A 23352-nucleotide genomic window follows, 5' to 3' on the forward strand; every position below is an offset into this window, starting at 1 on the left:
CACATAAGCAAGTCTAAGATTCTCCTTTATATATATATATGGGAAAATGCATAAGTACCCCATCACTCTATGCCCGAAATCCCAGAGACACACCTAACCTTTACTAAGGTCCTATTACCACCTCGAACTTAATTTATCTATAATATTCTACCCCTTTTCGGCCTACGTGGCACTATCCTTGAAAAAAATGTCAACATGCATTGGGCCCACCTGATAGTGCCATGTAGGCCAAAAAAGGATAGAATATTACATATAAAATAAGTTCGAGGGGTAATAAGACCTTAATAAAGGTTAGGTGTATCTCTGAGATTTCGGGTATAGGCTGGGGGGTACTTATGCATTTTCCCTATATATATATATATATATATAGATCTTATGGGTGTGTTTATGGTTGTCTATAGTTTAGGGATGAAATTAATAATTCACGTATAGTTTAAGGATATTACTTTCTCTCAATGATTTATTCATAATTTATTGTATCATTATAGTTTGGTCCAAATACATTTATTATTATTTAGTTGGGTAGAATGAGAACATATTGTTTTATCATTAAATCCATTCTTTTTCGAATAAAATGTTACTTTTATCTCTTTCTTGTTTCTTTTCTTTCAAAGTCTCTTTAACTAATAATGTCATTTTTAATCTCATTTTATGAATTAAAATAAAATAATAACATATATTTTTTTTAACCGATAATATGGATTATGTAGAAAAAGATATGAATTTTTTTCTAATAAATAAAAAATATTCTTATTTCTTATTATATATTTTTTTAATTGAAGAAAGGATAATTGACTTTAAAGTTAACTTACATTTACATTGATTATTAATAAAACTCAAGAAATATTACTTTAAATTATAAAATATCTATAAAATGTTATTTATAGAGTTGTTGTTGATCTTTATTTCATTTAACTTTATAATTTTTAGCAAATGGCATTTTTTTTTCAACTTCATTATATTGTATCTTATAATTGTTTCAAATGTTCATAGGATACTTGGTTCAATTGAAAAAAAACAACTAAAAACTAAAAGATAGAAATAGTTCCTAAAAGATTCATTGTAGAGTGTAGAATGGAAGTGTTACGAGGCAGGGTTCATTTTTTCCCCTTTTCAACACACAGCACATATTTCAGCATTAGAGCTCGAGCAAGCTTCAAGGTTCAACAAGGAAATGACCCTTTTTTCCAGGCCGCCATTGAACGAGCTTCACTTCGTTTCCGGGAGTCTCACTCTCCAGGCAAATCCATTTTTCAATTTTCTTAGCTTTGATGGCTACACTACAGGGTTGTTGAAATTGAAAAGAATCAATTTCGATTGAGTTACTAGGTTCAAGACTTAATTTTTGCTTTTGCAGATCCTCTCCTTATTGACCCTTATGTCGGCTGCCTTCTTCCTTGTAATAGTGTCGAAGACATGGATCAAGAGCTGCATCCATACTGTCTTGCAACTAAGTTTATTGATGACAAGTTGCTTGAAACAATGCAATCTACTGATGGACTGAAACAGGTATGAAACCAATATTAACAAGGATCTAATTAATTGGTTTTGATGGGCACTACTCCACACACATGCTGCAGGTTGTTTTGTTAACAGATGGACTGGATACGCGACCTTACAGGCTCAATTGGCCAACATCAACTTTAGTATTTGACATATGCCCCGAGAAAGTATTTAGAGGAGCACTTCAGAAGCTTCAAGGTTTTAACGTCCTTCTCCCTTTTTGTGTGTGTTATTTTTTGGTAGTTTGTATGGGAACCAATGCACAACTTACACCATTCTGCAACTCCTTTAGATTTCTCTATTTATGAGATATGATTTTACTGTTTTATATTAACTATGTTCATATTCGGTTTTGAACCTGCAATTGCTGATCATGCGATTATGCCAGCTACAGAATTTATTCTTCACTCTTTCTTATTGGGGCTGGGGTTGATGTTTAGGTAGAATCTGGGAAACAATAGTTTTTAGTCAAATCAAACAGACAATGGTTTCCTCCATTTTCCATTCAAAGCAACCATCTTTTGGTGGCCTAAGGATGTTTTCAAAGTCTAAAATTGTGTCTGCAGTTGCAAATTCCCTAATAAATGAAATTTCTATCATCAAGCTCTAATTTATTCTGTTCTTTCCTCCAGCAGAATGCATTAAGAGATCTTTTTTTTAAAAGTAAAATAAAAATGGTAATGTTATATTCCTCCTTAATGCTGGAGACCTCCAAAAAAGAGACACAAAGGAGCAAAAGTAATTACGAAGAGCCTAAAAGATCAACTATCTGTTCTACTTCTTCTATATATTCCTCTTTACACCAAAAATATAAGGATACAATACAATTACCATTAACTTTTTATATGAAATTAAATCTATCCTCAAAACATCTCCTATTCCTTTCTTTCCAAACTGTCCACCATATGCATGCTGGGATGATTCTGCACCACTTCTTTTGGTTCTTGTTTCCCCCCTCTTCTGATCCAGAAACTAAGTAAATCAACAGATCCCTTTCTTTTTTCCCATTTTTGTAGAAACTATATCCTTATGTTGGATGTGTGCTTCCATCTTTGTCCCCATTCTTTCCAGCTCTTGTATCTCAAGAAAACGGTTCTTTCCTGTCACTAAAACCTAATACCTTCTGTATAAGGAAATAAAAGGTACCTTAAAGGAGCTTTTGTATATCTGTTACAAGGGAGAAGCCTCAAGAGTTACTTTACCTTGCAAATTCAACAGTCTTGGTACTAGTCAAACCATAAAACCCTGTAGTAACATCCTTGGTTTCTCCTAAAAAGTCTAAACCTAAACTTGTAAAAATTAAATTTCAGATCTTGTAAAAGAAGTTCTTTCTTTTTGAGGAAAAGGCTCAAATATGCCATCGAACTTTCAGAAAATCCATTAAAAGTTTTGGCTCATCTATGCTATTGTTGTTAAAGAAAAGGCTCATCCATGCCATTTTTTTAACTCTGATTTTGCAAAACCATTGTTTACATCCCAAACAACTTTTAACACTTTTCAATTTGAGTTTTTGGATCAAATGAACTCTTTTTGCTTCTTCTTCCTTAAGAACACCAAGAACACATAAAGAATATTAACAATTCCCAAATTTCAAACTTCTTCGATTCTTCACGAAATCACCTCCAATTTCAAGAATAGTTTCCCTCCGAGCTAGATACCAAAACTCGATATCTTTTGAGCGCGAATTCAATAACTCAACAAGATTGAGACCTGATGAAAATTTAGTGAATTGTCCTTCAATATCAGAGGAAGAAATATCACAACTACAGGCCAAATTTAAGGAGCAAGAAGTTTATAAATGCTTGAAGTTATGTGCCATTGATAAAGCCCCAGGACCTGATGGTTACACTATGGGTTTTTTCATCAAATGTTGGGAAATTCTTAAACAGGATATCATGGAGGCCTTCCATAATTTCTATGAGTAGGAAATGTTTGAGAAGTGTTTCAATGCCACATATATTGCCTTGGTCCCAAAGAAGAAAGGAGCAAAGGAACTTAAAAACTTTAGACCAATAAGCTTGATAGGCAGTTTCTATAAGTTGTTGTCTAAATTCTTAACAGAAAGAATCAAAAGGGTGATGTACAAGCTGGTAGACTCCCAACAGATGACTTTCATCAAAGGAGGACAAATAATGGATGCGGTGTTAATAGCAAATGAAGCAATAGACTCAAGAGTGGATCAAAAGAAACCAGGCATGAAGGGACTTCCTTTGGAAAGGCAACAGGGAGAAACACAAATTTCATCTCATCGAATGGGAGAAGGTCACACAACCAAAATACCAAGGAGGTCTTGGCATTAAGAACCTTGCAGCCCACAACAAAAGTATGATGATGAAGTGGCTTTGGAGATACAACTTGGAAGACGCAGGGCTCTGGAAAGAGGTCATCATAGCTAAGCATGGAAGGCTGAATCAATGGTGCTCAAATATTACTACACTTCCTTATGGAGTGGGACTGTGGAAGAGTATTAGGATGTTGTGGGATACATTTGATCAGAACGCTTACTTTGAATTGGGCAATGGTTTACTCCTAAAATTTTGGACAGACAAATGGCTTGGAAATACCACTCTTCAGGAGGATTTCCCAGATTTGTTTAGAATTGCTCAAGATCCCAATTCTGTTATTGCTGCTAATAGAGAAGGGATCAATTGGGATATGAGATTTAGAAGGAATATGCACGATTGGGAAGTGAATGATCTGGTAGACCTTTTTGCTAGACTACAACATTGTCACATTAATCTCCAGGCAGCTGATAAGCTCAAATAGGGACACCAGAAAGGAGTTTATACAGTCAAGGAAGGGTATCAACAGTTGTGCTCTAGAAACCTCGTGATAGCTAACTGGCCCTGGAAACTCATTTGGAGGACCAAGCTACCACCTAAGGTAGTTTTTTTTACCTGGATAGCTCTATATGAGGCATGTCTCACCCAAGACAACATAAAGAAAAGAAAAATCCAATTCCCAAATAGATGCTATATGTGCAAAAAAGGGCTAAAAACCCCAGACACCTTCTTCTTCATTGTGAGCTGGCCTCAGAATTATGGAGCATGTTTTTTTGTCTCTCTGGCATCAATTGAACCACACCCCTCACTGTTAAGGATGCATATGAGAGTTGGAGTCTATGGAAAGTTGGCAAAGCCATCAAGAAGATCTGGATTATGATACCTGCTTGTATTTTTTGGTGTATTTGGTTAGAGAGGAACAAGAGATGTTTTGATGGAGAGTCAACTGCTTTAGGCATTTTGAAGACTAGGTGCACTGAAAATTTGTTTAGTTGGACCAACTTGTATCCTGCGGTTAATGCAGAACAACTTCAGGATTTTACTAATTCATTAGCTCTGGGTTAGATAGTTTGTATAGTTAGCCAGAGATTTTTTTGTAAGCTCAAATGCCATATCTTGTAAATTTAGCATCTTCCTGATACTGTTATTAATACCACTTATCTTATAAAAAAAAAAAGGAAACCAGGCATCCTATGCAAACTGGACATTGAGAAAACTTATGATCATGTTAACTGGGTTACTTCTCACTATACTCAGGAAAATGGGATTTGGAGAAAAGTGGATTAGATAGATACATTTTTGCATTTCAATAGTAAAGTTTTTTGTCCTCATTAATGGTGTTCTTGAAGTTTTTTTTGAAGCTCAAAGAGGAATTAGACAAGGGGATCCTTTATCTCCATCATTTTTATTCTTGTCATGGAGGGACTTAACAACATGATCAAGACAGCTAAAACAATAGGTGGATCACATGATTTGAAGTGTCTACAAACAATGAGAGGAGTTTGGAGGGAACACATCTCCAATATGCAGATGCCACTTTGATTTTTTGTGATGCAGATGAGGAACAACTAAGGTACCTCAGGGTCATTCTGGTGCTTTTTGAAGGCATGTCAGGTCTTCACATCAACTAGGAAAGAACCATTTATATCCTATAAACTTGGTCTCTAATATGGAGCTTTTGGCCTCAGTGCTAGGAGGCGATGTGGGAGCACTACCTGCTATATATCTGGGGATGCCATTGGGAGCAAAATTACCGTCCAAAGAAATTTGGAATTCTGTCTTGAAGAAATGTGAGAAGAAGTTGGTTAGAGGGAAAGCACAATATTTATCAAGAGGGGGAGGGGGGGGGGGCAGGCTCACTTTGATAAATGCATTCTTAGATGCCCTTCCTACGTACATGCTAACTTTGTTCCCAATACCTGCAGGAGTAGTACAAAGATTGGATAAACTAAGAAGGGATTTTTTCGGGCAAAGAAACAAGAAAAGAAAGGGATACCATCTGATAAAATGGAAAGTTCTGATCACGGAAAAAAAAAGGAGAATTAGGCATAAAAAATTTGAAGAACCAAATTAAGGCTCTAAAGCTGAAATGGTTGTGGAGATATGCTCATGAACCATACTCATTGTGGAGCAAGGTGATTAAACTGAAGTATGGAGAGATGGATTCATGGGTCACCAAGGAAGCAACCAATTCCTATGGTGTTACTGTTTGGAGATCAATTAGGAACTGGTGGCCTTTCTTAAGGAATCATACTACTATAATACACAATGGTATCAAGACACGATTCTGGAAAGATAGATGGCTTGGTAATCAAAGTTTGTGAGAGATCTTCCCTGACATCTTTGACTTAGCACTACATAAAGACAGAATAGTGGCTGAAATGTGGTCTCCCCAAGGTTGGGATCTATATCGCCGAAGGAATTTAAATGTCTGGGAAGTTTGTAGATTAGTTGAGTTCTTTAAAAGGTTGGAATCATTTCAAGGTTTGAAGGAAGGGGAGGACTGCCTACGGTGGACAGAGCACAACAAAGGAAGATACAAAGTGAACTCAGGTTACAAGGTCATAAACATGGCTCCTCTAACTCTCAATTGGCCTTAGAGACAAATCTTGAAAGCCAAAACTCCACTTAAGGTGGCATGTTTCACTTGGTGCTAGCAAAAGAGGCAGTACTAACACATGAGAATCTAAGAAAAAAAAAAACATTCTGGTGACACGTTGTTGTTTATGTGGGGAAGCAGTTGAGACAGTTAGGCATTTGTTCTTACATTGCAAAATCATTGATCAACTAACATATGATTTTCGTTTTTTTTGGAATTTTTTTTTTAATACAGGTGAATTTCTTAAACTCTACAGATGATTTTAGAATTTTGTTTTTTTTTAAAAGAAATGAATGATGCAGCCGAAATTTGAGATGATTTCGTGAAGAATTGAAGATGTTGAAAATTTGGGAGTTGTTCATGTGTTCTTGGTATTCTTAGGGAAGAAGAAACAAAAAGAGTACATTTGATCCAAAAACTTCAATTGAAAAGTATTAAACGTTGTTTGGGGTGTAAAAAGTGGTTTTGCAAACCGGAGTTAAAAAAATGGCATGGATGAGCCTTTTCTTTAACAACAATGACATAAATGAGCAAAAATTTTAACGGATGGCATAAATGAGCCTTTTTTGAAAGTTCGATGGCATATTTGAGCCTTTTTCCTTCTTTTTGTGAATCCATATAGCCATGTTATGTAGTTCATAGAAGATACTATTACCACTATTTACTATCTTTGTCTGCCATTTTATTTATATTTATCTTCTACTTAGAAATCAATTAATAATTGTTATAGAAAAAGAAATTTATCAATCAATCAATTATATCTCAATTCCAAACTAGTTGAGGCACTGGATATGTTGTTGAAACTACTTGAGGCTTCTTCTAGTTCTAGTTATAAGTAAAATGGAATATAATGAGAGGGATAGTGATAAGCAAAATGTCTTCTCTTTTTTTTTGGGGAATAAAGAAGTGATAAGCTAAATGTCTTTTTGGGGATATACTGATAAGCAAATATTATTTTTTTGGGGGTGGGTGAGGGTGGGGGCAGGGGGGATAAATAAGTGATAAGCTAAAGGCTATTGTTCTTTTATGATGTTGAGGTAGTACCTTCCTGTTTTTGGTTCTTTCTACCGGACATACTAGTACATTTGTTAATATATCACGCTGAGTTGGTAATGAGTTTTTTTAATCTCAAAATTGTTTTTATGAACCATGTCATCAGTTGGCATCCCTCCAATTTGCCATCTATCTGTAGAATCTTCTCTTTACACCAAAAATAGGAAGGATCTTTCGATAATCTCAATGGAGACTCACTATTTTGAAAGAATCATCTATTTCTTCCATTCCTCAGGCATCAAAAGAGACATAGTTAGCTATATTATTTCTGAGCTTAGTGAATTCTTGATTAGACTTCCATGCTTTTTTCAATGGCATCTATGACTTGTATTATGGTTGTGTTTGAAGAATAATGTTTTTCTTCCAAGATTTTCCTTCTACCATTTTGTCTTTATTCCTATGTGTTGGTTTGATGAGCACATGAAGCATATCCTTATGGTACCACTGTGGATGACATAGATGCTGGGGCTAAGATCCCAAGAGGATGCATGTCTTTTCATGTCCCATCAGAGTCTTTTGACGTAGAAAATATACTGTGCAGCAAAGGATTCAGCGGTACAAGACCAAGTATATGGGCTTTTCAGGTGAATATATGGTTTCTGGATATTTCTTTTGACCTTCTATGAAGTAAGAATTCATTTATGGCACTTACAGAATTAGAGTTTTTATCCCTGCTTGCTCTTCATCCATACAAGCTCAAACAAAAGAAGAGGATTTTTACTCACCTCTCATCCACCAGAAAAGACAATAACTAGAAAAGAAAACACAGAGCTTGGGCTGCATGTCCCAGAGACTAAATTTTTGGCATGACAGTGAGCATCTTTCTTGAGTACGGCTGTTTATGCTTCCATCTTTGTGCTCCAGATTGTAGCAAACTTCTCGTTAGTTGTGAAACTTGTGTCCATCTTTGGCTTCATTTGTCTTGGCTACTGGCTTCACTGACATATAATCACAATATGTATATTTCCCACTCATCAGCTGTGGTAGTTCACATTCCTAAATTGTCGCTGCTATTGGCAGCATCGTGACTGATCATCTTGCACTTCTAGAAGGTCACCTTGTGCTCGAAGTACCACTTTTATCCTCATTTGGGTTTGAACTTGCTACTCCCCGTGTCCCAATTTATATGACTCGGTTCCTTTTTACTCGGTCCCAAAAAGAATGACACTTTTATATTGAGTAACAATTTAACTTTAAAATGTTCATTTTACCGTTAATGAAATGATTGTTTAGCCATGCAAACATCTATCACTTATTTTAGGCCACAAGTTTCAAAAGTTTGTCTTTCTTTCTTAAACTCCGTGTCAAGTCAAACTACATCATATAAAATGGGACGGAGGAAGTTTATGTATTATGGTCAATAGCGTACAATTGATGTGGAATTCACGTGTATAGAGTATCTTATCAGTAACAATAGGACCTCATTTGTAGGGATTGCCTGTTGTGAACTTGGAAAGTTTTAAAGATATCTTGTCCACTGTCAGTAATTTAGCCATGAAGGGATGTCTTTTCTTGGGAGAACTTCCTGTCTGGCTGGCTGAAATGGATGTTGGAGACCACGTTGGTGATCTTGTAAGTTGAGCAGACAGTTTCTTTGTTCAATTAAAGCATTAGAGAATCCTCAAGACAATCTAATTCTTGGTTTGTGTTCAGTCTGCCATAAAGAAGTGGCTTGACGATCTCTTTATGAGCTATGGTTTTCGGGTTAAGATGATTGAATATGATGAAGTTGCACGAAACCTCAGGCAAGATTCTGCAAAAAGAGTGTCAGAAGTCAGCACAAGTATACTTTTTGTTGCAGAGCATCTACGTTTCTCTGATGATCAGGTAGATTTACTATACCTTTATAGGTTTGTGCAAATGTATTCTCATTCTCTTGAGATCCCTAGTATCTAAACATATTGGTATCCCAACAGATGGAAACCTGGAGGACAGAATTTCAGAGAATAGAGGAAGAAGGGGATGAAGAAGGCTTTGAGGAGCTCTAGGGAAGTTGGAAGAGTTTTTTCCTTTGAGGAGCTCTAGGGAAGTTAGAAAAGTATATATTTCCTTCTACAAGAACTGGCTGTATTTTGAATTAACCCTGCAAACTGCAAGCAGTATATTACCTGTCGAGATTCAACCTGCTATGCCTGTGGCTGTATCTCAAGCTCCTCCATCGATGATCGAAGAAGAAAGGTTCCCAAAAGGATCAACACTTAAAAAAGTGCATGTCAACATAGGGCTTTGGCTCTTTTTTAACTTTGGCGCATAGGATCTGCAAGAGTGAGGCACAATCTGCATAAAGGAAGTTATATATACATGCTTCATACCTTTCATGTACACCTTAGACCATTTTCAGAAATTGGTGTATGAACTATTAGCATTTGTTGCAATGTAACAGCAAACTTCTTTGTGCATTCTCCGTGAGACAACCATTGGATATGGAAGCTACATATTAGTTGACAATGACTTGGAGCCTCTTAGTTCCAGTAAGTCATAGTTGTATCCTGCTAGCCCAGAAAAATGATACAAACACAGAAGTAAAGAGTATCAATATCAGTAGCCAGTAGAAGAAAGAAGAATATCCAGAATTTTTATCCCTCGATTGGGAAAATGAGAAGCTACTACACACGAGAAATCTATGACCCGCCTATGACATTGGCCAAGAAATAGTGCTTTTTACGGAGACTAAACAGTACATTGAAATAATATCTAAAAAATTGGAAGGTCCTTTTGAGAAATCCGAGCTTGATCAGCTATAACAGAGCATATCAACTACCTACAAGTAGTTGAGACAGATGCAAAAATTTCCTGCCATTAGCAAACAGGGGCATCTTTAACTTAAGCTGTCTGTCAAAATTTAAAGCAGCCTGCTACACTTGCTACTTATTCAAAAATTCACCCCCAGCTAAAACCAGGATCCTTAGTTACCTGCCTTTCCAACATAGCAGCTCTAATTTCCTCTGTATCATCCCATCTCCCTAACGATGTATACATATTTGCTAGAAGCACATAAGGGGCGGAATTCTGCGCATTAAGACGGATTAGCTCCTCTGCTGCCCGCCTTGCTAAAGTTACATTTCCATGGAGCCTACAGGAACTAAGCAAAACCTCCCAGACAACAGAGTCATCTTTGCATGACATCTTATCAATGAGTTCTTCTATTTCACTAAACCGGGCAGCGCGACCCAAACAATCAATCATGCAAGTGTAATGATCAACAAGTGGCATCAACCCATATTGTTGCTGCATTGAGTTGAATATCTTAAGCCCCAGGCTGACAAGCCCAGAGTGACTACAAGCAGTTAGAGCGGCAATAAAAGTTATAACATCAGGTTTTCCTCCTGAACAAATCATGTCTTCATACAAGAAAATAGCTTCATCTCCACAACCATTTTGTGCATAGCCATGTATCATTTCGTTCCATGTAATTGTATTCTTATAGGGCATCATGTCAAAATGTACCCTGGCCTCATCTACATCGCCACATTTGGAATACATGTCAATCAGAGTACTTCCAACTACAACTTCATTAGCATACCCATCTTTAATTATCAGCCCATGAAGTTGTCTCCCTTGCGATAATGAGGATAGCTTTGTACAACAACTCAGTGTAGTAGCAAATGAAAACTCATTAGGTAACATCCCCATCTGTAGCATTCGCTTAAAGAAAGTAAAAGCTTCTTTATCCAATGAATTATAGGATAAACCAGTAATTAGAGAATTCCAACAGACTATATCTGCTTGAGTGAGCCCATCAAAAATACGTACAGCCGCTTCTACTCTACCACATTTTAGGTACATACCAATAAGACCACTAGCTATATATATGTCTCTAGGACAGACACACTTTAATGAAGTAGCATGGACCTGCACCCCACTTTCTAGAAACCCTATCTCAGAACATGAACTAAGTATGATAGCCAAAGTGGTCCGATCAGGTCGCAGATTTTGAAATTGCATCTCTCTGAAAAGCTTTAGTGCCTTGAGATGTTCCTCATTCTGTGAATAGCCTGAAAGAATAGCATTCCATGAAATCAAGCTAGGGCAAGCCATGCTCTCAAATATCAAGCGGCCATTTTCAACATCCCCTGATTTAACACAAGCCGTGAGCATATTTATGTAAGTAACCTCATCTGGTTCAACACCCATACCCCGCATCCTTTCCATGTACTCCATCGCTCTTTCTTTATCATGATTCTGTCCAAACCCACTTATCATAACATTCCAAGAAACAGTACTAGTTTCAGAAAGGTTTCCAAACAATACTACAGCACTTTCCATGTCACCATTTTTTGCATACATGTCAAGCAAGGAGTTACACACGTGAAGGTCTCCTTGAAATCCAAGTTTAATGGTGAAACAATGGACTTGCTTCCCCTGCGTATTAGGTAGATCACTATCAGTCTCACCATTCCAACCAAAATTCAAACCCCCACGTTTAGCGCAACCTCTCAGTACACTAGACAATGAAACAGAGTCAATCCTAATTCCACTCCTCTGGATTAACCTAAACATTTCAAATGCCTCTTCCACTTGGTGATTATCTACCAATCCACACATCATTGCCGTGAAGGAAACCTCATTAGGCTCATCCAACTCCCTAAAGGCTATCAACGCATCCCAAGGGCAGCTACATTTTACATACAAGCTCAACAAAGCATTCCCAACATACACATTCTTGTGAAGCCCATACTTGACAGCAGAAGCATGAGACACCCTGCCGTACTCCAATTCAGCCAACCCACCACAGGCGCTTAAAACGCTGGCGAATGTGATATGGGTCGGTGAGAAACCATGTGCGTTCATTTGAGAATAAACCTCCAAGGCCTTTGTTTCATGACGGTTTCGAGCAAATGCACTGATGAGAGTGTTCCATGATACACTATTTCTTTCAGGCATATTCGAAAATAGCTCATGGGCGTTGTCAAGCTGACCTTGCTTACAATAAGCAGTCAAGAGGGAGTGCCAAGAATATATATTTGGTTGAAGCATTTGATCGAACAGGTGTCGTGCGGTGTGAATATGACCAGATTTGGAATACAATTCTATGAGACGGTTTAGGAGGAATGTATCAGCAGAAAGGCCAATTCGTAGTATATGGGCATGGAGAAGTTTGCCTGCAGTGTAAGCTTTGGTGTCAATGGAGGTTTGTAAGAGATTTACCAAGTAGGCAGTGTTGATCCTGGCATGCATTTTATTTTATTTTTGTAATAAAACAAAGTAGATAATAGTAATACTAGGCGATCGAGTAGCAGAATTTTTTTTCTTTCTTTTGTTTTCTACTACTTTAGAAATGACTTGTAAAATTGCGTATGTATATGGGTGATCCTCATGCGAACAGAGCCATATACTCACTCCATTCATTTTTTACTTGTCAATTATTCTTAAAATGAAATTTTATTTTTATTTGTTACTTTTGAGTTTTGAGTATCAAGAAAATACAAATTATTTTTTTCATGTTTGTTTTTTAACAGTAAATACTTATTTTTTAAATTATTTTTTAAGATCTAACACTAAATATCATTTAGTATGGATAGTTTGATAAAATACTTATATCAATAATTATTTTATTAATAAGTGTGCCAAATCAAACAACGACAAATAAAAATAAACAAATTGTGCCAGGCATAGAGTTAGAAAGGTATCAAATAATCACGAAATCTCTATATATATATATATATATATATATATATATATATATATATATATATATATATAAATATATAACTAAATCTAAGTAATCCTATGTGGCATAAAGCTGAATTTAAGCAATCATATGTGGCACCTCTCTATGACCACCATTCTTATTTATTTATTTTCTCAATTTTTTATTTTTTTTTTATTCATTTCAATTAATCTTTTTTATTTACAAATAATGAGTATAGAGAGTACTGAAATGATATGAAAAGGGAAAATAGATTTTTGATTCTCTTTTATGATAGTAAAAAATATAGATAAAAGTAAGAAGATAGTAATAAATTGAGTAAAAAGTAAAAGGAAAGAAAAAATTTAAAAGAACTACCATAAAAAGAAAACACGGAAAAGGAAAAGAAGTTAAAAGAGTTACTTTTTATTTTACTTTATTTGTAGTCAGTTCTCTCTCTTTCTACTTTTTTTATTTAACATTTGAAATATGAAATTATAAAAATATATCAATTAAACTTAATATATATAACTACTTAAAAAGTAAATAAGATTATAGTTTATAGTATTTTTGAATTTTTTTAACATAGTACATAAATAACAAAAAATATATGAAGTCAAGAATAGGAGAAAAAAAACTAATTATAATATAGTCAAAGAGATTTTTTTGGCAAATTTTATAGATCAAAAGGGAAAAAAATAAGGAAAGAATAAATTTTTTCTTGAATAATAATAAATTATGATAATAAGGAAGAGAGATCGATGATATTATTTTTCTTTAAAAAACTTTAAAAAATAGAAGATAGAAAGAGGAATTTAAGAAAAAATAATAAATAGCAGTACTATGAGGAGAGAGATAAATAAGGCATTTGTTTTTTTTAAAAAAAATTAAATTGATTTTATAGATCAAAAGAAGAATTTTTTTGTGAATAATAATAATAAATCATGACAATAAGGATATGTTTAAGGAGGAGAGATAATAAAATTTTTCATTAAAAAAACTACTAAAAAGGTAAAAATAAAATAAAAAATTGTAGTAATGATAAGGAGGTATGGAAGGCAATAAATCGTAGTAATGATGAGAAGAGAGATAAATAAGTAAATATATTTATCATAATATAAAGGTGAGTATCATAATAATGTTACAAAAATATTATATTAAATAAGACACTATTTTATAATTTTTTTGAGTTTATGATAATAAGGTGGAGAGATAATAAGATTTTTGATTTTAAAAAAACTATAAAAATGGGAAGGTTAAAAAACGAATTTAAGAAAAAATATTGAGTAAATTGTAGCAATGATAATGAGAGATAAAAGACAATAAATTGTAGTAATAGTGAGAAGAGAGATAAATAAGGTAAATATATTTATCATAATGTATAATAATATAAAGGTGAGTATCATAACTATGTTAAAAAATATTGTATTAAATAAGACACTATTTTGTAAAAAATTTTGAGTTTATGATAATAAGGTGGAGAAACAAATTTAAGAAAAAATAATGAGTAAATTGATGATAAGGAGAGATGAAAGACAATAAAGAGAAGAGAGATAAATAAGGTAAATATATTTATCATAATTAATAATATAAAGGTAAGTATCATAACCATGTTTTACAAAAATATTAAGTTAGACACTATTTTATAACTTCTTTTAAGCTTTTTAACATAAAATATAATTAAAAAAATATTTTAGAACTCAAGAAAAGAAGAAAAAGGAGAATTATGATTTTTGGTCAAAGAGATATTTTTTATTCTTTTTTTATATATATTTTATAGGTCAAGAGAGAAAAAATAAGAAAAAAAAGAGAAATTTGGAGAATAATAATAATTTAATAGTTATGATAATAAGAATGAGAGATAGATAAGATTTTATTTAGAAAACCTTAGAAATAGAAGGTGGGATGATGAATTAATTTTTTTTTACAGTAACAATGAGAATAAATAAAAAAATATAACATGTTGCAGTAATATCACGGAAAAAGAAAAAGAAAATATTTGAGATTTATTTTTTATTCAAATTTTATAAATTAAAGGAAAAAAACTTATTAAGGAAAAAGAATTTTTTGCGAATAAGAATAATTAATTATGGTAATAAACTGGAGAGATAAATAAATAAAATTAAGAATTACAAAAATAGAAGGTAGAAAATGTAATAAATTGTAGTAGCAATGATGAGGAGGGATGAAAAGTAAGATATTTTAAATATATATTTTCTTCAATTGAGACATCAATCTTCAGTTATAACTTTAAAATAATGATATTAACATATAATTATTTCTTTCATGTTCATGCCATTGGTGTTTTCATGGATGAGTGCTTGAAGTTAAATTACATCCAGGGATATCATTGAAAATCTTAGTAGTATTTTAAATTAAATCTATAAAAGTCTTTTAAATCCCAAGATTTATGTAGCGCCATATCATGATCTAATATGTGTGGATTACTTTCTATACAATAACACCATACTAAGCAATTTTTGTCCACCTTTCCCTTTATTTATATAACAAATCAGTAACACAAGCAAGTGCCTACCTCATATTTTACCCTCTGACAAAGACTCTCAACCTCTCTCGCGATACTCTCTACAACTTTACCCGAATTAATTAAAAAAAAAATACAAATTCAACATTTTGCCTATTCTTTCTCAAAATGTCTTACACTTATTTTTACATCAAGTTGTAACAATTTCATAAATAATCTCATTATTTAAAAGAATAAATGGAGATCACAACCAATGGAAAAAGTTGTAAAATACACTTATTTTTTAATTTCAAAATATTCACGCTGATCTACATGATCAATGTGAAAACTTATCTATATATATTTCTCTACACCTTTTTATTTACTATATCTCCATAATAAATCGATACCATATATTTCATAATAAATAAATAAAAACAATACGAATCCCCAACTTTTCTCCAATTATTTACAAAATTTTCACACTTACCTTTACACAAACATTTAACAAATCCAAATAATTAATTCATACAATTAAATGGTAGCACAATCAATACATCAAAAAAGTGATATAAATACCACAAACAAAATAATAAAGATCCACACACACCATTTATCTTCATAGTCACCATCGGCTCATAGTGGTTAATTGAGGTTAGTTTTTCAATATCCAATATTATTATATGGAACTTACCATTTATTGCAATACTCTATCTGACTTTGACAAATACTTATACAGAAGTACTACAATGGATAAAAAAAATATAAAAATTGGCTTCAAATAATTAGTTCAGAGAATTGTCAAGGTAAAATATTAATGATATTCATGACTATATTAAATTGTTCTTCTAAATATTTATTTTTGAATACAGATACAATTGAACAATCAAGCAAATCGGTTAAAGTGATGTATGAAAATATTATGCAAGAGCGAATTGCATATTTCAGAAAGGAACAAGAGCAATTGAAAAAATATATATACAGAGGAGTTTCACAAGATCAAACAAACAAAGAATGACATGACATCTTTCATGTATTGGTTTCTACGTAATAGGGAGCTGAAATAAATTATGATTAGAGAATATATTCTCTAAACATCAATCTAATAAAGAATGTTGGTCCGTTGTTGATGTATTTATATATTTTAGCAATGAAAATAAAGTATTTTTTTAATAGAGTATATATTCTGACTTATTCATTAAGAATGTATTATTCACATTAAATAGATAGTATCTAAATTTGATAAGTTTCATTATGTATCATCATTTCAAATGAAAAGATAATGATATGCTCAAATAATATAATGATATAATTAATCCAAAATAAAAAACATCCTAACACATATCTATTAATCCTCGCGCAAAGCATGGACATGTTCCCTAATATATATAGTAAAACTTGAAATTGAGCATGAAAGAATGTCATTGTCTCTTGATAGCATAAAAAAGCCAACCCTTTATCTACATTTGACCAATTTCACTGTATACTTATACTTATCTACAGCCCAATAACTAATTGGTGATTCTTATTCTTATCGAATTTTGACTTGACATCTATCTATCTATCTATCTATCTATCTATCTTCTATACTATCTCAAAAGTATGAACTTTTAAAAATGAATGTTGAATTACTATACCGTTAATTAAAAAATACACAATTTATTTATTTTAATTTAATTAATTACTTATATAATATTAAATATAGATACTTTTTCACATTAAAGGGTTGTGACTTTTTCGATGAATTGTGACTTTTTTGAAGGGTTGAAACTTTTTTGACGGTTTGTGACATTTCCGATGAGTTGTGACTTTTCAGAAGGGTTGTGATTTTTTCAAAGGGTTGTGACTTTTTCAAAGCATTGTGCCTTTTCTGATAAGTTGTGACTTTTTCAAAGGGTTGTGACTTTTCTGATAAGGCACAATTAGCACCTATTCATAACACTATTTGTTAGCTATAAATAGAAGTGTTTCCTCTTACTTTTATACTACAGTTTTTCAAGTTTTCTACTCTTCATCTTCTTAAAAAATCTCAAGTGTTATTTGCAACAATTGATCAAGTTTGAAATTCAACGAAACTCGAGGTACTACATAAGAAATAGTTGGTGAATAAATTGTAGCAACTTATTCATCAATTCATACTTGTATTTTCCTTTTACGATTTTCATCACATACATACTTCAATATTATTTGTATTATTTTAGAATATAAATACACTTTTAATTAACCTACATATTTTATTTATTAAAAAAAAAGACTTATTTCCTACAAATAGTCACAACAATTTCAACTTTCATCTTTCTTTGGTCATAAATCACAACGATCCACTCCTTATAAATTTTTGGGGATCTCTTTTCTGTGACTATTTGATATCACTTAACAGTTTCATCAATGATTCATCCCTAATCCATTGATATGTTTCGTTGATGCGCTTATCGTTGGAATTTAAGTATTGACTTTCTATTCAAGAAAAAGAAGAAGAGAAAAGAGAAATGTGCAATTAACTGTGAACTTTGCTTCACACAGAAAAGTTCTATAGATAGTGCAAGGGAATTTTCATTTCATTTTATTATTTTGATTCTTTAATTAATTTCTTTTGTGTTTTAATTCGAGAGAGAACTTAATAATTTGTGTTCACATAATGAGTAAAAATTGATGAATACACACATCGTGAATTATTTTTTCTAAAAAAAAATTAATTGATCAAGTTGTGGGACAATAGTAATAAAAAATATGAAAAAAGGACACATGATTGAGGTAAGATATTTCTTATTTATTTTTTCTATTTTTTTTTTTTATGTTTTTACCCTCAAATGAAGAAATTTCTTCTTAATTTTGCTAAAACAACGGGCATCAACGTAGTCCATTTAATTATTAGTTTTGATGTTTAGTCCACTATTTCGAAAACATATTTTACTTTTAATTATAATATGATAATATAGGCATGATAATAATTAGTTTTTGGATAGAAATTTAAGTAAAAATGAACGGAGAAAGTAGAGTGTTGAGATTTCAAAAAATGAAACACTAGAGTGAATATAGCATGAACATATATTTTCGTCTTCCTTCTTCATTGGCTATGAATTGTTCAATATATTTGTTCTTTTTTATATTTGTATTGAGTATGAATTTTTTTATGCATGAATTTCCTGTGATATTTTGTGTTCATTTTAATCTGAGAAAATGTTATGTTGCAAGATACGCTCCTTGATAGCCATATAAAAATAGATAAGAAAATTGTGGTTGATCATAAAATTATCTTATATCAAATAAAAATTCTATAAATAATATTTAAAACTTTATCATATATGTTATTTTTTTATTGTTTTTTATCACCATACAAGATACTTGATACTTTTATTAGACAACTACCATATGATATGCATGCGACAGAAAAAAGGAGAAGACTACAATTTTACAAAGATAAGATAGAAACTTAAAGAAATGAAATATTTTTCATAATAGGTAATGTTGTTCATATATTAAAATTAAATTATGCTACTTTTATATATATATATATATATATATATATATATATATATATAACAAAGAATTTGTCAAGCTAAATATTTGACATACACTCAAACCTTTATTTAACTATAATTTGTTATAACAACATTTCACTATAATCTCCTAATTTTCTTTAGAACTAATTTTTGAGGTTATATTTTTTGTCTGTATAAACTATTTCTCTATGATAGTCTTACTCAAATAATAGTTGAGTAATAATTTTTTAAAAAGATATATTACTTATAAAGATAAAATATTGAAATATTTATGGTAATCGTCATTAGTGTTATGCACATATTAAATTTCAAGTATGTATATTTAAGAGAAAATTGCACTTCCATGGTGTCCATCATTTATGGTCATAACGTCAAGAGGAGGGCCTCTGGTGACCTTTTGTATATTGATATTTATTTCTATACCGTTGCTTAAACTTTTTTATATAATTGAGTGAAGTGAAAAATAATACTACTAAAGAAATATCATTATCTCCCCATATTTAATCGTTGAATGTATTTTGAATAGTATCAATGATATCTTGTCATTTTGATCTCAAAAATAAGTAATTCTATGATAATATGTATTAAACATTTATAATCACTTGTTCTATGTTCTTTCAATTATAATTATTTACGACAAAGCTTTAATTTAGTAATATTAATTATATTTTACAATATTGTATACAATATGATACGATACGCACGTGCCGTGAGACTAGTATTTATTAAGAAAGTAAATTGGAATAGTAAATAAAAAGAGGTGTCTATTCCTGACAAAAACAATTTTTTTTTGAATTTGTCAAAAACAACAAGTAAGAAGAGAAACCAAATTAGAAAATATTTGATAAATAAATGAAAACCAAATTAGAAAATATTTGACAAATAAATAAACACGAATAGAATAATAGGCAAGTGAGTCTCTTTCTTCACCCTAAATTCACAATCATAGTTATTGAATATTTTTTTGAATAAAGTACAAAAATCCTAACAATTTGGTCGCTAGTTACATCTTATTTCGAATTTTTTTCAAAGTATAATGATTTCAAATTTTTTAGAACTTACGTACATATTGCTTCTTCGCGCGATATATATCAAACGATATATAAGCTATGTATCATATATATATAAGTTATGTTTCAGATAAATAACTATATATCAAATTTATATTAATTTAAGTTTGAAACAATTAAGGTTATATATTAACAATAACATAGACTTTGCTTGCTTACTTTCACGCTTCCTTCAGTGATACTTAGTTAATTCTTTTATCTTTATGTTTTTGTACCAGATATATTATACACAAAAAAATGTTATAATGCTATGATAAAGGTGGAGTAATGTATTCGGACTCTTATATAAGCCATTGTCCTATCAATCTCATATTATAATTACATAATTTTTCCCTATTTTTTTGGTCACCCACTTCGGCCCATGAACTGTAAGTCGGAGCATCAGTGCCTTGCCTTGGACGGCTTTTAAAAAACCCTAACGCATTTAAGTATAATTATCGGCACTGCAGGGAGGGAGAGGAAGATGGTGTCGTTGAAGCTACAGAAGCGGCTTGCTGCCAGCGTCCTCAAGTGTGGGAGGGGCAAGGTTTGGCTTGACCCCAATGAAGGCAACGAAATCTCCATGGCCAACTCTCGTACGTTCTTTTTTCTTTACTACCTTTTTATTTCTTCAGAATTATGTTTCAAATTTTACATCTTCACACACTAGAAATTCGATCTTACACAAATTTATTCATTCAGGAGAAATGTTACAATTTTTTTGGAGTGTTGAAGTGCAATGGAGAATCATTCTCATGTATACTAGTTTGAAATTGAGGATTAGTTTTTTGAATCAAACTTCCCTGTTTTTCATATATGACCAAGGAATGGTTTACTGTCACTTGGTTGTTCAAGATACTAGACTTTGTTTAGAAGATATCTGACCTTTTTTTTAACAACTGCAAAAAAGATACCGGTGTTCGTTTTTGGTGTTGTTATAATATGAATATGAATTGGAAATGTGGGTGATTGGTATTACATTATTTTCTTTATCAGTGAACTAAAATGATCTTAACATTTTGGAGTTCATAGAAAATATATGAACATATTGCTTTAATTACATTCCTATTTACAGTATGATATTAATGATATATTTCTCAGACTCTCTAAAGAAAATTGGTTGCCTCTAATTCCCCTGTTATGCATTGAGTGCAGGGCAAAATATCAGAAAGTTGGTCAAGGATGGTTTCATCATCAGGAAACCCACCAAAATACACTCAAGATCTCGTGCCCGCAGAATGAAAGAAGCAAAGACGAAGGGCCGTCACTCTGGATATGGTAAGTCCTACTCTTTGAAACAACTGCTATCATATTGTATTTGGAGCATGCCTTTTATTTTGAGATACTACTTCTCTTCATAAGGTGGTTTATGTTTTAATCTTAAGCTTGCCTTGTGTTTTGACCAAATTAATTTGTTTATTGATAATTCATTTCAGAGAAATTGATATTGCATGAGGAAATGTTAACCTTGCTTTAACAATGCCATTGCTCCTAATCTTATCTTTTAATGAAAATTTTGCTGCTGAAGTTTGTTTCGGTGACTCCTGATATTGAGGACTCTTTTCTTAGGTAAGCGCAAGGGTACTAGAGAGGCTAGGTTGCCCACAAAGGTGCTATGGATGAGGAGGATGAGAGTCCTTAGGCGCTTGCTTCGCAAGTACAGGGAGTCGAAGAAGATTGACAAGCACATGTATCATGACATGTACATGAAGGTGAAGGGTAATGTTTTCAAGAACAAGCGTGTGCTAATGGAAAACATTCACAAAACAAAGGCTGAAAAGGCTAGAGAGAAGACCTTGTCCGACCAATTTGAGGCCAGGAGGGCAAAGAACAAAGCAAGTAGGGAAAGAAAGTTTGCTAGGAGGGAGGAGCGTTTGGCTCAGGTAATAATTTGTAAATTTTGTTGGCGTTTTCTCACGTTTGAGAGGAGAGCTAGTTGTTTTTGCATGATTTTGTTTGTTAGTTGTCAACAAATTTGTCTTACGTAGAATTGACAGTGCATGGAGTTAAGCTTGTATTTCCTCCAATTCTCAGGGACCAGGGGAGAGGCCAGTACAACCTGCAGCAGCAGCAGCCACCCAAGCCCAGTAAGTTCTCCACAAACATGCTATGTGTTTTCTCTTGGTGATTATTAGAACAAATTTAACAAGACTTGCCCTTGCAGGGGATCTAAGAAGTGAGGATGATGTGGTAAGGAGGGCTTGCTCTATATTTATTCCTTCTTTATTCAACTTTTAGAGAATATTAGAACCCTGATACGTTTTAAAATTTTGATACGTTTTTCTCATTGTAACCGAGCTATTCCTTTTCAGTTATGCATTAACTTCGATTATTGTTCTCTGTCATTATTTTGTGATGCACCTACTACATGAAATATTTCTTTTGGGGGTAAAATGTAGAAATGACAAAAGCATGATTTTGTATCTATGTCGGTCTTCTTTTCATAAATTCTGCTTCGTCCTATTCTATTGTCTTGGTCCATTTGACGAAACACTCTTTATTGTGGGGAGGCAACTAATTCTCACCTGAAGTGTCCAATTTAGAATAAATCAAAGTACTCCTGAACAGTTGAAAATGTAAAAAGAGAAATCAATCGGATGCAACAGGATTTTTCAGAAGAAGTGACAGTAACAATAAGAAAAAATCATGATGGCCATAAAGGTAAAGTAACTTTAGTCACAAAACACTAGGTGATTTTATCTTTTTATTCTTGCCTTGGTGGGTACCATGGTTATAAAAAAAAAAAAAAGATAAAGCGAGTTTAGGTATCATGTGTACTGGCCAGATCTCACGGACAGAGAGATGATATGCAAGTTGGTTTGCCGGTTTGCTTATTGACTTGTATTTGTTATACAGACAGCTGATATGACAAAATTCTTGTGTGACAAAATGCTGAAAGGGTTGTAATTTGTAACAAAACAGAAACATGATGCATATCCATAATCCACAATGCAATTTCAGCTTTTGCTTCAAATCATCCGTATGAACATCTGTTATTTTGCAGCTTTGGTTCCACCCATGAACCGGTTGCATAAAGGGTTGCTACCTCTCTTGAAAACATTTTCCATAATCAGAAGTAGCAAAGTTTGAGTACATATGGTTACCAATGGGCAAAAGAAGGCAAATGAGAAACAAGACCACATGCACCTACTAAACACGTGAAAGTTGTTGGGTTCAACTTGTGTGGGGTCCAAATCCAAAATCAAGTTTTAAGTACTATTTTCTTTTGTTATTGTAACCCAGACGCACTTTTCACTAACCCAATCCAAT

The 23352-nt window shown here is 32.6% G+C and overlaps 3 protein-coding genes across 3 annotated transcripts; 2 read left to right on the forward strand and 1 right to left on the reverse strand.

Annotated features, from left to right (window-relative positions):
- The first annotated feature begins 1062 nt into the window (after positions 1-1062).
- On the forward strand, positions 1063-9834 carry LOC125807545 (O-methyltransferase 1, chloroplastic). Its single transcript, XM_049487273.1, has 7 exons — positions 1063-1240; positions 1358-1509; positions 1581-1701; positions 7864-8021; positions 8869-9009; positions 9091-9264; positions 9354-9834. The coding sequence occupies exons 1-7, from the start codon at positions 1075-1077 to the stop codon at positions 9423-9425; spliced, it is 984 nt and encodes a 327-aa protein (XP_049343230.1). The 5' UTR covers positions 1063-1074; the 3' UTR covers positions 9426-9834.
- Positions 9835-9991: 157 nt separating this feature from the next.
- LOC125807544 (pentatricopeptide repeat-containing protein At4g20770) lies at positions 9992-12703 on the reverse strand. Its single transcript, XM_049487271.1, has one exon. It carries the CDS (start codon positions 12613-12615, stop codon positions 10318-10320), a length of 2298 nt encoding a protein of 765 aa, XP_049343228.1. The 5' UTR covers positions 12616-12703; the 3' UTR covers positions 9992-10317.
- A 7854-nt stretch (positions 12704-20557) lies between these two features.
- On the forward strand, positions 20558-22989 carry LOC125807823 (60S ribosomal protein L19-3-like). The gene is made up of 6 exons (XM_049487553.1): positions 20558-20678; positions 21238-21360; positions 21652-21965; positions 22117-22169; positions 22218-22272; positions 22939-22989. Exons 1-6 carry the CDS (start codon positions 20567-20569, stop codon positions 22987-22989), a joined length of 708 nt encoding a protein of 235 aa, XP_049343510.1. The 5' UTR covers positions 20558-20566.
- The last annotated feature ends 363 nt before the right edge of the window (positions 22990-23352 follow it).

This window comes from Solanum verrucosum, unplaced genomic scaffold (genome assembly GCF_900185275.1).
Source record: "Solanum verrucosum unplaced genomic scaffold, falcon-dt-bn FXZP01000183.1, whole genome shotgun sequence".
Lineage (NCBI taxonomy): Eukaryota > Viridiplantae > Streptophyta > Magnoliopsida > Solanales > Solanaceae > Solanum > Solanum verrucosum.